Source organism: Austrofundulus limnaeus, unplaced genomic scaffold, assembly GCF_001266775.1.
Source record: "Austrofundulus limnaeus strain Quisiro unplaced genomic scaffold, Austrofundulus_limnaeus-1.0 Scaffold1034, whole genome shotgun sequence".
In the NCBI taxonomy this organism is placed as follows: domain Eukaryota; kingdom Metazoa; phylum Chordata; class Actinopteri; order Cyprinodontiformes; family Rivulidae; genus Austrofundulus; species Austrofundulus limnaeus.
Genome location: NW_013953436.1, coordinates 57249 through 70448, shown reverse-complemented (window position 1 = coordinate 70448; position 13200 = coordinate 57249). Strand labels below are relative to the sequence as shown.

Here is a 13200-nt window from a genome sequence, read left to right as displayed (position 1 = left end):
ATATATAAGACACATGACAAAATATATAAGAATGAACTGAACTGAATAAACCATTACTGTACATAATGTCAATAACAACAAAACAGCCCTTTTATAAAGTCAAATAAAGTGATTTAAGTTAAGTTGTGAAATGAATGCTGACTTACCTGGGCGCTTTGGACATCATRTTTAGTTTTGAAATAATAATAAAAAAGCCTAGTAAAAATAAACAAGGAAAACTTTTATATAAGATACTGTAGTTATCTGATGCAAACAGAGTCAGTTGGTTGGATGAGATTCTGCAAAGAAATTTCCGTTTTACAAAAAGAGTCCCAGCGAAACACACCCGGTCTCCCTTACATGTAATCAGACCTGACAGACTCCCTTAAGGTTTTGCAGGATTAGTCCGGCGGCTCAACGGGATTAACACACTGGGATTTTAGTGAACCTGACAGAACGACCTTTTGGGCTCTCGGTCTGTTTCAGCTTAACCTCGAGTCTTCATTTTCACATTTCACCAGCAGAAACAAACGTTGAGTGAAACATATCAGCTGATGAGTGTTTGATCTGCTGAGGATTTACTGCTGTGAAGCCATGACCCGAATGAGCCCAAAGGTAACTGCAGCTCTGATCTGAGCTTCTCCCTGCAATATGCTCCTGAAATAAAACCTTAATTAAATACATATAAATATAGACAGTAAAACATCAACATACAGCATGATAGCTACACATGTCCTGATACTCATTTTGATTGTGAAAAATGAAAACAATCAAAAATCAAGACATAATGTTCATTTAATCAGAGGTTTATAAAAAATAATAATGAAAATATTACTGAGATTGTAAGAGAGCAAATTCACAGAGAGATGATCAAATGGTTATAATTAAACTTTTACTGCACGATTCTTGACTCAACACATGATGGCCTTTGATTTATTACTAATTCTAAACAAAAGAGACTTCTACTGTAATTATTCATTTTCAAAATTAATAATTATCGCAATAGCACCAATAATTAATACAGTTTTAGCAATATTAAAACCARTGAGTGCTAAGCATGAAATTTGGACACTGCTTTAAAAAGTTTAAAACATAGATACTGTAGGTGCACATAGAGGTGTTTACATTTATTTAGATGTGCCATGCTGATAGACTGGTGCAACTTCTGCTCAGCCAAAACGCCCTCTAACTGATGTTAAATTTTGCAAATTAGGATGGTTTATCTGTTCTATTTGAGTTAGGTCAGAGAGATGACAGTGGAATCAGAGACACCAGGTTGAAAGCAAAAAGGTAACGTTCTCTTCTGAAAAGAAATTGTGATGGGAAGTAAGTAAGTAAGTAAGTAAGCAAGTAAGCAAGTAAGCAAGTAAGCAAGCAAGTAAGCAAGTAAGTAAGTCAGTCAGTCAGTACCGGTAAGTAAGCAAGCAAGCAAGTAAGTAAGTCAGTCAGTCAGTACCGGTAAGTAAGCAAGTAAGTTAGTCAGTCAGTCAGTAAATACGTACGTACGTAAATAAAATTTATTTGTTTAGCACATTTCAGCAGCAAAGCAATTCAAAGGGCTTTACATCATCAAAAACATCAAACATATGTGCAGTAAAATCAAAGGCAGCTCTAAACAGGTGGGTTTTCAGACTTGATTTAAAAGATTTTAGTGTTTCAGCTGTTTTGCAGTTTTCTGGGAGTTTGTTCCAGATTAAAGGTGCATGGAAACTGAAAGCTGTCCCTCCATGTTTGGTTCGAGTTCTAGGGATACAAAGACTGGAACCAGAAGACCTGAGTGCTAAGACATTTATAAACTAATAGAAGCATTTTAAAGTCTATTATCTGAGCTACAGGTCGCCAATGTAAGGACTTTAAAACCAGGGTGATGTGCTCTATTTTCTAGTCTTAGTGAGAATATGAGCAGCAGCATTTTGGATTAGCTGTAGCAGTCTGATAGTTATTTTATTTTATTTTTTTGGCAGATCTGTGAAGATACTGTTACAGTAATCAATGCGATTAAAAGTAAAAGCATGGAATAGTTTCTCTAAATCTTGTTGTGATATTAGTTCTTTAATTCTGGGAATGTTCTTCAGGTGGTAGAACACCAACTTTTGTTTTTATGTGTCTCCGAAGGTTCAGGTCAGAGTCCATCACTACACCCAGATTTTGGGCCCGTTCACAGCTGAAGCTGTGRGCTGACTCTTGATCATTCCTCTTCAGGTCAAAAGATAAAAAGATAATAACTTCAGTCTTGTTTTTGTTCAGCTGGAGAAAATTTTGCACATCCACGTGTTAATTTGTCCATGGGTCCGGACCTGATAAAGTGATACAAAGCTGTGTATCATCTGCATAGTTACACTAACTAACTAACTAACTAACTAACTAACTAACTAACTAACTAACTAACTAACTAACTAACTAACTAACTAACTAACTAACTAACTAACTAACNCTAACTAACTAACTAACTAACTAACTAACTAACTAACTAACTAACTAACTAACTAACTAACTAACTAACTAACTAACTAACTAACTAACTAACTAACTTGTTATAATCTGGGCTAGTGGGAACATGTAAATATTAAATAGAAGCGGTCCCAGGATTGAACCTTGGGGTACTCCACATGTGACTCCTGTTTGCTCTGAGAAGAATTTGTATAAATATACTAATTTTGTGYACAAAAAAATGAGCAGTGGATAGCATTAAAGCAGAATTTGGAGCTAAGATCATATAAGCAAATGAGCTGCTGAGATATATTGAAATATTGATAGCTGAATTTAGTTTAAAACAAAGACAGAACTGTTTTATAAAGCAATTTTTTGTAAAAATCCAGAGTTTGAGTGACATTAATTCCCATACAATTATGCTGTAGAAACTGTGTAAGAAGTCTAAAAATTATAATTGAATACACTAAATATGTGCATATTTCGACAGCTATTATAGTTTTAAGTGACTCTAATAATTAACATTTTTAAATAATAGAAGTTGACAAAAGCTGAAAAAAAAAAACTAAAGTAGCCTAAAATATGTGAAAAAGCTTCATAAAGCCTGAAGAGTTAATTATTAAAAACAAAATAAGAAGTTTGGTTTATTGGATGATACAAAGCACAGCATTCTACGTGCATATCTGTTTATTTGTCAGAGTTATGTTATAAAATCTGTTGTATTTACTTCCACATGCCTTCCTGACAACCTGGAAGCTGATTGGCTGGCCGTCACGTGACCTCACAGCTGATTCAGATGCARGTTTTGCTCTGACTGCGGTTCATCATCGTCTCTCATGTAGCCATTTCTGGTTAGCTGCAGGTCTCGCCGTCAGTAAACACCACTGCTATGGCACAAGCTACGAATGTGTTTGACACGAGCAGCTCTCAGATTCAGGTGGAACACGATAAAAAGCGTCGGCAGTTCATCATCAGGCTGAACGGTAAGGGGGTGTTTTCGTTTTGTAAGCACGCGCAGGTTAGCTTTAGCTTTTTTTCTGCTAACATTGTTGTCGTTAGCCTCATGAAGGACTCCAGCTGCCATTTCGGACACAGCTGCGTTGTTCTGTTCACACAGCTGTGGGGGAAAAGACCCGAGTCTTGTCAGAAATGTGATCACAGACAGTTTTATTCGTGTAACTTCACTTTTTTTGTTGTATTTTTAAAAAGCAGCTGTTCCTCCTRCACATCTTTATTTTCCCTTCACGTAATCCTGTCCTGCAGTCGGTTTAAATGATAATGAATGAATTATGAGTCCGAGTTGATGTTTACATTTACTCTGAAGAATTTATAATTGTTTACGCTTGGAAAACATTACTTTTTAAGAGTTATTGACTAAAACCAAATGTAATTCCCTGGAATATTGTGCCCAGTTTTCTTCCTGACTTTGATGCACAGCTTATAAATAGTTCTCTTTTATCAGCAGCATGTCTTCCTATTGTTGCCTTACTGTAGAYTTGTACAGCACTGTGCAAAACATTTCAGTCATTCTTAATTTTTTTTTTAGATTTTGCTTTTTTTGTAGTCTTTGAAGTGGTTTTAATCCTAATTTCTTGTAGTTTTCTGACTTTTASTTTGATAAGCCATTAAATCCAACCTATAAACCATTCAGGTATAAATAATGACTCCTCAACTCAAGAGATGGACCATATGTTTTGTTGACTAGACCAGTGGTTCCCAAACTTTTTATCTTCTGACCCACAAAATATTCATGGCAAAAACTTGTGACCCCAAATATTACTGGTCTGAGTACACAAACTTTGTTAATAACCCTAAAAACAAAGGCTGCACAAATATAAATACTTATTTATACTTATTTTGTGTTTTTGTAATACATATAAGGGAAATCTTACATCACCAATTATTTAATTATCCTTTAAATTGTTAGACCACTTAAAATATTGATTTTAAATTAAATCTTGTTCCCAGCTGTTTGTCACGGAGACAGTCTTTAGCTGAATTTATGAAAAATAGCAAAGATAACACAGTTTGGCTGAAATAATTGATCGTTTTTTCTTTGCTTCTCGGGTCATTTGTCAGGTCTGCTGGATTCTTTACTATTTACAAAGAGAAGACTTCCAGTCACTGTTCATTTGCTTTGAGTAGTAGTTTCAAAACCTGCTGACACTTCTTATATTTTCTGCTTTTCCACTTATTTGTTTTTTTTTAAAGCACACACTGCACCATACGCTGCCYAAGACTGAACTAAAAACTTGTGGAAAAGCAGCCAGAACATCTTTGAAATCTCCTCAGAAAGCCTGAASAACCAATAAAGAAGACAACTTTAAAATGTGATCAGGAGTTCTGGTCGCTATTAAACAAAATATAATGAAATCAGAAGTGGATTAACATCAATCTTGATGTTCTAAACAAATTTGTTTGGAGATAATCCTACAGGTTTTTTTTTCTGCTCCCAGGATCTCAGGATCGAGCCGTTCTTCTTTATGAATACGTCGGGAAGAAGACYGTGGACCTGCAACACACAGAAGTTCCTGATGCTTATAGAGGGAGAGGGATCGCCAAACACCTGGCAAAGGTATTTAACATTTGACTCTTAGATTTGGTTTAAAAAATGTCTTCAAACACTGCATTACTTAGTACATTATACACTTAGTACATTATACATTATACTGTACGTTATACAGTATTTACGTTTTGAGTAGCTGGTAGGGGTGTAAGAAAATATCGATACACTGAAATATTGTGATATTTCATTTCCTGATACTATATCGATATTCTAAAGCCCTGTATCGATTTTTTATTATGGTTTAAAATGTCAACTTTCCTGCCAGCTGTTCATTTTTATGTTGTAGTTCAGCCTCTGACCACTAGTTYYCAGCAGTGAGCCAGCCATTTGGCTCCTCTACCTCTTGAGGTAGAGGCTATTGTTAAGCGTTGGGTGACCATTTTGTAAATTGACATTAAAAACTAAAAGCTGTAAAAAAAATACATTTTAAAACTATTTATTGGCAAAATTTAGTCTAATAATTGAAAACATGGATGAAATAAGCAATATGAAACAAATAAAATAAAACGCATACAAAGCAGAACACAGCTAAATGTATCAAAAGTATGTCTATGTAATATTAGAATTTTCTGAGACAATGAATTTTGGTTTTTCATTTTTTTCCAGTAAGAGGTTTTTATTTAATAGAATTTTTGGACAAAAAATCGCAATATATTGCCTTGCTTACAGTATCGCAACATATCGGGATATATCGTATCGTGACCCCTCTGTCATGATATGTATCGTATTGCCAAGTTCTTGCCAATACACAGCCCTAGTAGCTGGTACACATTATTTAGCATTTGCTATAAAGATGATAATAATTCACTGAAAGAACTGAATTAGTGTTTTTATGTGATGTCAGGCAGCCATGGATTTTGTGGTGGAGGAGGACCTGAAAGCTCACCTGACTTGTTGGTACATTCAGAAATACGTCAAAGAGAATCCTCAGCCTCAGTACTTCGAACACATCTATCAATGACCCCACGTGGCGACGTCAAAGAGACTCTCAGGAGGGAAGCGCCGAGCGAATCCAGGTGATCTCGCGCAACAAAAAAACCAAACCCAACGATGTGTGAGAGCTGAACATAGGGTCATTTACATCCATAAACATGAGGGGACTGCGTGCAGGAAGTGAGCGAAACGTGTTAAAGAACCAAAGTGTGGTGCCGGACAGGTCCGGGTAGACTCTCAGCGCTGACTCGACGCAGGTGTTCGGTGTGTGAACCAGATCCCATCTCACAGCTTGTTGATGCTCCTCACTGAGCACGGGCTTCGGGTCGACCCACTTGGTATCYTGGTGGTTCCACTTGCACTCTGATGGCATTGACTTTTTTTTTATTATAGCTCCTTTTTTATATACTTTTTACTAGTTTTAGTTATCCCCTTCTTTAAACAAGTGTGGAGATCTTGTTGTGAATGATGGTGTGTGAGAAATGCATCCTAAAAACTAAACATTATGCATTTTTATGTTTTTTCCAGGTTTTAAATATGTATTTTGAAAAGATTAACTTACCTAAAGCTTCATTTGGTTAAAACTTAAAGCCATTCTTCCCCTGTAATTAACAAAAAAAAACATGTTTTTTGGGTCCTGAATTTATTCATTGGTGGATTAAAGGTGGATCTTTAAACCTCAATGTAGCAAGAAGGTCTAACCTGACTGAGTTAATAGAGACGATGGTCTGATGTCCGTGCAATTTATTATTTCAGTGTTGAATTTATATAAATAACTTTATTCAAACTAGCATCACTCTTCTATTCAGGGCAGGTTCTGTCAATATTTGTTGCTGTTTTAAATCTGATTGATTCTTTTTCTGCTTTTACAGGGTCTGTTTTTAACCAGCCGATGTCAAAATAATATGGTTAACCTCATAAATATTTTACAGGAAAAACAAATTGCTGTGYACAATCTTAAGTGTTGAGCAGGAGCACACCTCAGGGCACTCGACATTCTTATCAAGAACTGCAATAATAATAAAAATAAGTCCCGTTTTAAAACGTTTCTTTTGGGGGGCATAGAGGCCAAGGCATTAAGTCTTTATTGTGTAAGCTTTAGGTTTTTGTGTGTTTTGTTAAAAACAAATGTCAGACTTGTGTTTTGAGCAGGTGGGTCTCTCTGAAATCAGTGTCAAAATGTTTTAATGTTCTTGTTACACTGTTTTATACTTGATTTGTTTCCTGTACTTTTTCCAAATAAAAAAAAGGCTTCTTATCACATTGTTTATGCTGTGCGTTTGTGGCAAAACAAAAGAGTGTGCCTAATATGTAGAAACAACTGGTTCATCWCTGGAACAACAACGTATTCTAAAAGTGGGCCGGTACAAAGGTTCAGTGTTTAAGGAAACTGGGACTAAAATTCTGTAAAAAATACACTTAAATATTTTTCTAACAGCTTTTTTCACTTTAAACAGAACTGATCCATCTCGTTCTCTTTAGTTATTTCTTTTACAAAATGACCTGTCCTCTTTAAGTTACACTGGTGCTACAGGATAAAAAGATCTTAAGAATACTGTCAGTTTCTAGAAAATGAATATTTAAATCTCAAATTTTTAAACCAGCTACCTTTAAGAGGAAGGCCCTATAATTCATTTAACTTTCCTTTTTGTATTCAAGTCTTACAGTCCTTTGTTTGTATTATATTTTCTGGATTATAAAGATTCATATGTTTGTTTCTGTTTACTGGTATTTATTATTTTTGTTATTTCAACCCATTTTGTCATTTTGATTGTGTATTTTGCCACAATGGAAACGCGTCTTCATTTTTTGTGTCATCCAAGTATTTTTAATTTATGCATCTTTTTAAATATGTATGTGCATTATTTTTACTGAATAAACTCAACTAATTAAAGCTGTTTATAACGCTTTCAAAGCCATTCTGTGCGTAATCGCAGCCTTTGGCTCCATCTGGTGGCGGTATAAGGAACGACAGTTTCACCAAGCGATTCATTTGGGAAAATATTTGAAAACATACTGTTTTTAATTCTTTATTCTGTTTATATTTTACTGAAAATACGCGTGTGATGAAACAATCAGCTCATCTACGGTATAAGTATACATATATATTTTATCTGTTTTTGTTTATTTTTAATGAAATTGTCAATAGTGTATCGTTGTGCCTTAATAAAATTGGACTACAGCAAGGAGTCTCTATAGAACAGATGATCTATATATTTAAGTCTATGGACTACAGATAGGTGCCACACTTATTATTTGCTCTAGTTTTGAAATGTCCGCGTTTAAAAACAGCTTAGAATAAAAAAAATAACTATAAATAATTTTAATCACTGAAATTAATTAACGGGATTAAATGTTCTCCATGGTTTTATTTCTACTACTCAGTAGTGCTGCTCAATTAGGTTGAAGTGGTTACATCATCACGCACAGTATTTTCCAATCGAGCTACATTCCTGAACGTAGCCAATAGCCATTAACATCCAAGTACGTCAGGTTACAGCACGCGGACTGACAAGAGCACGCGACAAGGGCACAATATGGGTGAGTATTTTAGAAGGTGATTAGTTTATTTGAAGTTAGGTTAAATTTTAATTATTTACCTTAATTTAATCAAATATGCATTCATTGTGTTTTGCTTTGTTAAATAAAAAACTAACCTGACCTCTCAAACTCGTGCAGTTGCAAAAATACGTGCTGCAGGTTCTGTTCCCGCATAGCACCATGGGAATTGTAGTCCATACRATGGGTTCTATTGAAGCGTCAAGTGTATGTGCGGACAACAATACCCAGGATTCACCGGGTTGTTTTACGTCAACTAAAATCACAGTTGTTTTTTCCAACATGGCGTCGCTGGGAAGGAGGCGCGGTGTCCCAGTTAGCAGGGAGAGGTCAGTTACTCCACATTTTGGCCGTAAAGCGAAAATATTTTCATAAGAGACAAAGTTTTGTCGGTGGCACACACCGTTCCCGACCATGCACTTCATTTAGGATACAAACTCCAATGCCAAGATAAGACAAATGTAATTTTARCCCCCTGATTAGCTAACGTTAGCTGGCTAATAGCTGCCGTCGTTAGCGGGGAACTCAACTGTCTGCTCTTGATTTAAGCCTCACACTGCAGTCATGTCACTGTGGGGGAAACGTGCTTTGTTCCACGCGTCGTTTGGAACTCGGTGATGATTTGTCAGGTTTATTTTTGCTGCAAAGATCTGCCTTTCGGCTGCTAGTGTCCGCTGTTTGAGCTGCTCTGAGAGTAAATCGGTCCTGAACTCAGCTGGCCAGCCTTCCAACTTTTGACCATGAAAGCGACCGAGCTAAAGGCTGGGTGTCCCCTGCTGAAGCACACCGCAGACATGTTCTCAAGACAAGTGCCCTCAAATAATTTTTAGCCACAAGGTCGTTAGCTTCAAAGACGAACGAGTTAATATGTTATTTTCTTAGCAGGTACGGAGTTTTCATATATTTTATATTTAACAGATAAAATTGCCTGAAAGGAAAAAATAGCAGTGGTTAAACTAACAAAACTTGCAAAGACTTGATTATTTTGGTTTATAAAACACCATGAAAMAGTTTTAAAACATTCCTTTTCATTTTGCGTCTAAGCAGCCAGACTTTCTTCTGATATTTTTAAGTGGTCTTCATCAAAAGTTTCTGCCAGGTTCTCTTTGGGAATCATCTTGTTGGTGCTAAAATACTATTTTCTGCCTTTGAAATCTCTGGCTTTCAGCTAAAGAAATGAGAACAGTTTGTGTGACAGGCTGGTGGGAACAGAGGATCTAAAAGTCGGATTCATAATTGTCTCAGTGCTCATTTGTTTAAGACACATTCTTATCCCTGGAGTCTTTTCACAGGTTCAGAATGAAGTGGCACAAAAAAAAAAAAAAACCTTTTGGACAGGGGGCGAAATTAATATCGTAAAAGTGAGCTTAAGGTGAATTAAGCTTTTCCCACATCTCTCATACACAAGGTTATGAGGAAACTTTTACCAAGGTATTTCTCAATACTTGTTAATATCTTGACTGTGCGAAGTGAAAAGTGACACAATAAGTGAACGTTCAGACGAGTTCAAGTTGATTCTAAAAAACTAGGGCTGTGTATTGGCAAGAATTTGGCGATACGATACATATCATGACAGAGCGGTCACGATACAATATATCCCGATATATTGCGATACTGTAAGCAAGGCGATATATTGCGATTTTTTTGAGAGGGTGTCGGTCTTTTCCGCTCAGATTCAGCTATCGGAGCATGAAGCTAATGTTTACTTACAATGCTAATGGTCTCTTACTCTCTGGCGCTCAAAAGATAGAGGAGCCAAATGGCTGGCTCACTGCTGCCAACTAGTGGTCAGAGGCTGAACTACAACATAAAAATGAGTGGCTGGCAGGAAAGTTGACGTTTTAAACCTTAATAAAAAAATCGATACAGGGCTTTAGAATATCGATACAGTATGGGGAAATGAAATATTGCGATATTTCAGTGTATCGATATTTTCTTACACCCCTATAAAAGACTATGCAGTCATTTATTTATACAAATTGAGCAGATCATCAATAAGTAAATTTTTTAATTTTTTGTGGTAATACGTTAGCATAAAGTTGGTTAAAATGTAGTCCTGTGTGTACAACCTCTCAGCTTAATGGATTTTTATTTTTTGCATTATTTGTGTTTAAATAATATAATTGTTTTTAAGTCACCTTGATGTTGCGATAAGAATGTTAGCTTAAAGACCGAGTAAGAATGAACTAATTAGGCTGAAGATACACAAAACACAAATTCTTGTGATGCGGCTTTCCTATCGTAACCAGGGCATTCCTTTTTTGTTTCTGCGCAGGGCAGTGATGGCGGCGTCAGACTGCTACATCGTGCACGAGATCTACAACGGCGAGAACGCCCAGGACCAGTTCGAGTATGAGCTGGAGCAGGCGCTGGAGGCCCAGTACAAGTACATCGTCATCGAGCCCACGCGGATCGGGGACGAGACGGCCCGCTGGATCACGGTGGGGAACTGCCTGCACAAGACGGCCGTGTTGTCAGGCGCCGCGTGRCTCCTGACACCGCTGTCGCTGCCCGCCGAGTACTCGCGCTACATGGCGCTGCCCGCCGGCGCCTTCAGCGTGGCCTGCGCCGCGCTCTACGGGATTTCGTGGCAGTTTGATCCCTGCTGCAAGTACCAAGTGGAATACGACAGCCAGAAACTGTCACGGCTGCCCCTGCACACACTGACCTCCTCGACGCCCGTGGTTTTGGTACGCAGGGACGACGTCCACAGAAAGAGACTCCATAACATGATAGCACTGGCTGCCCTGGTGTATTGCGCCAAAAAGATCTACGAACTCTATGTATGAGTGCACTCTGAAAAAAAAATGTAAAAACCATCAGAAAAAACAAAAAAAKCAGAACATACCCACCCCGGATGTAAGAAAAATGGAAGTCACTATCAGGCCCAGTGGTTAGCTCCACTTGAGGTGGCTGCTTCCACTTTGAACTTTGATCAGAGGGATATAGTTAAAACTAGAAGGGACCCCCACCCCCCATACATTTCCTTTACTTCTATGTGACAACAACAGCACACCTATCGCCGTAGTACTTTTGCGCCAGCTCCCCTGCCCTCCTTATCTTCTTCACACAGCAAAGCTAGTGCAAAAAGGACGACGGCAGCAGTTCCTTCTGGACTCAAATGTTTTGAAGTAGACATGTTTCGTGTATCTTGCGCTCTCCTCTTTCCCCCATAGTTTAACTGTACCCCTTTTTTGCTGATCAGTACACGTTTCATTAAATATTAGGATATTTCAAACGTACTTTTCTGTATTTTTTACTTTTGTTTTTCGTCATGTCCGGAGAGGAGTGACTAGATCCAAGTTAAATCAGGTTGTCTTGTTCAAGTAGGCTGTCTGGCATTAATGAATCCAATTAAGTTCATGGACGACACAGCTCCCGTGGTTTCCTCTCATCTTGTATATTACATTAACATCAAGACAAAGCCAATGTAGAGACTTTAATGCTGCAGATAATACGCATCAAATATCTATATCGTTTGTTTCTGCCATGGTGTTCCTCTCTGGAGGTAGCGGTGCTCCTAACAGGACGAGGAAAACTGTAAAAATGAAGTTGTAGTATAACAGGAGACTTACGACAACTGGATAATAAACTGTAATCCAGATATATAAACTGCTTCACTGTTCTGTAGACACCAATGAAAAACTGATCTAATTGTCCGTTGCGGGCAGATTGAGGATTGGTGGCGTTCATGTCGAACAGTTTCAGATTAGACGTCTGTGATCACATGAACGTTTTGCTTCTGAAACTTTTTTTTTTGACAAAGAAACATTCTTTTCCCTGAGTACAAAAGGCTTACAGAACAGCTGTAAATGTTCAACTCTTAACACTGTTAACTTTAAATTTACAATCTYGTGCTTTTATCTTCCTCCTGTGGTGCTTAGGTGGAACACAGTTTTCTAATAATAAATGTACAGTGTGTATATAAAAGGACCTGAGAAGAGTTGATTCTCAAACTTAGCTTTTCTATTTTCCACACAACCACCAACTGTGAGCTCAGCTTTGAGTGTTGGCTGGTGGATGGGCACAACCACAGGCATGCAGCGTTTTGCAGAGCTTGCATTTCCTCACTTGAAAATTTAAATAAAATCTTTCAAATGTTCAAGAGTACAACTACATCACCCCTGTTATTTCTTCTGTATGAGTCATACGGTGCTTCTGAGATGGGTGGAATAGTCCCGAAGCAGGGACCGGGAAGAATGAACACTTGAGTTTAATTTGTACCTAGCAAGGACCGCTAATTATTTGTTAGCTAATCTGCTACCAAAACAAGCAGTTTTTACATAYAAGCTTTCATCCAAAAACCATATTAGAGGTAAAAACCATAAAGCAGATTTTTTTTTTTGGTCTTCAGTCTGGGTGCTAAAAGTGTCTCTTCCATAAAATGAATATTGCCTAAATCTATGTCATTTAAATCTAACATTTTTCTAAAATAGGTGCACTTGCCAGGTTAATGAGGTTTTTTCTGCATCCAGAATCCTCATAAAATCCAATGTTTGGTTTGTAAGACTTAAATTATAAGGATTTTATACAGACTAAATTTAGACAACAATAATGTAGGTTATTAAGGAGACATACAGTTTTTCAACCGAGCGTACTAATTACGCTAAAAAAATTCTTATGCAATTTCTAACAAAAAGGCTTCATAGAATGCTTTACAATTTATTGTGACAAGTAACTTTCAATGCAGTTATATGACTATCAAAAAGAAAAAAAAATATAGGTCTTCTGGA

The 13200-nt window shown here is 37.1% G+C and overlaps 2 protein-coding genes across 4 annotated transcripts; both read left to right on the top strand.

Annotated features, from left to right (window-relative positions):
- Nucleotides 1-3168: 3168 nt before the first annotated feature.
- natd1 (protein NATD1) lies at nt 3169-7802 on the top strand. Its single transcript, XM_014030282.1, has 3 exons — nt 3169-3392; nt 4866-4984; nt 5820-7802. The coding sequence occupies exons 1-3, from the start codon at nt 3299-3301 to the stop codon at nt 5934-5936; spliced, it is 330 nt and encodes a 109-aa protein (XP_013885736.1). The 5' UTR covers nt 3169-3298; the 3' UTR covers nt 5937-7802.
- A 626-nt stretch (nt 7803-8428) lies between these two features.
- Nucleotides 8429-12572, top strand: tmem11 (transmembrane protein 11). 3 transcript variants are annotated; one of them, XM_014030281.1, is made up of 2 exons: nt 8429-8449; nt 10743-12572. In XM_014030281.1, exon 2 carries the CDS (start codon nt 10750-10752, stop codon nt 11254-11256), a length of 507 nt encoding a protein of 168 aa, XP_013885735.1. In that variant the 5' UTR covers nt 8429-8449; nt 10743-10749; the 3' UTR covers nt 11257-12572. The 3 variants fall into 3 exon arrangements, with proteins under 3 accessions (XP_013885735.1, XP_013885733.1, XP_013885734.1); XM_014030279.1 differs by lacking the exon at nt 8429-8449 and adding an exon at nt 8718-8796; XM_014030280.1 differs by lacking the exon at nt 8429-8449 and adding an exon at nt 8944-9352.
- Nucleotides 12573-13200: the final 628 nt, after the last annotated feature.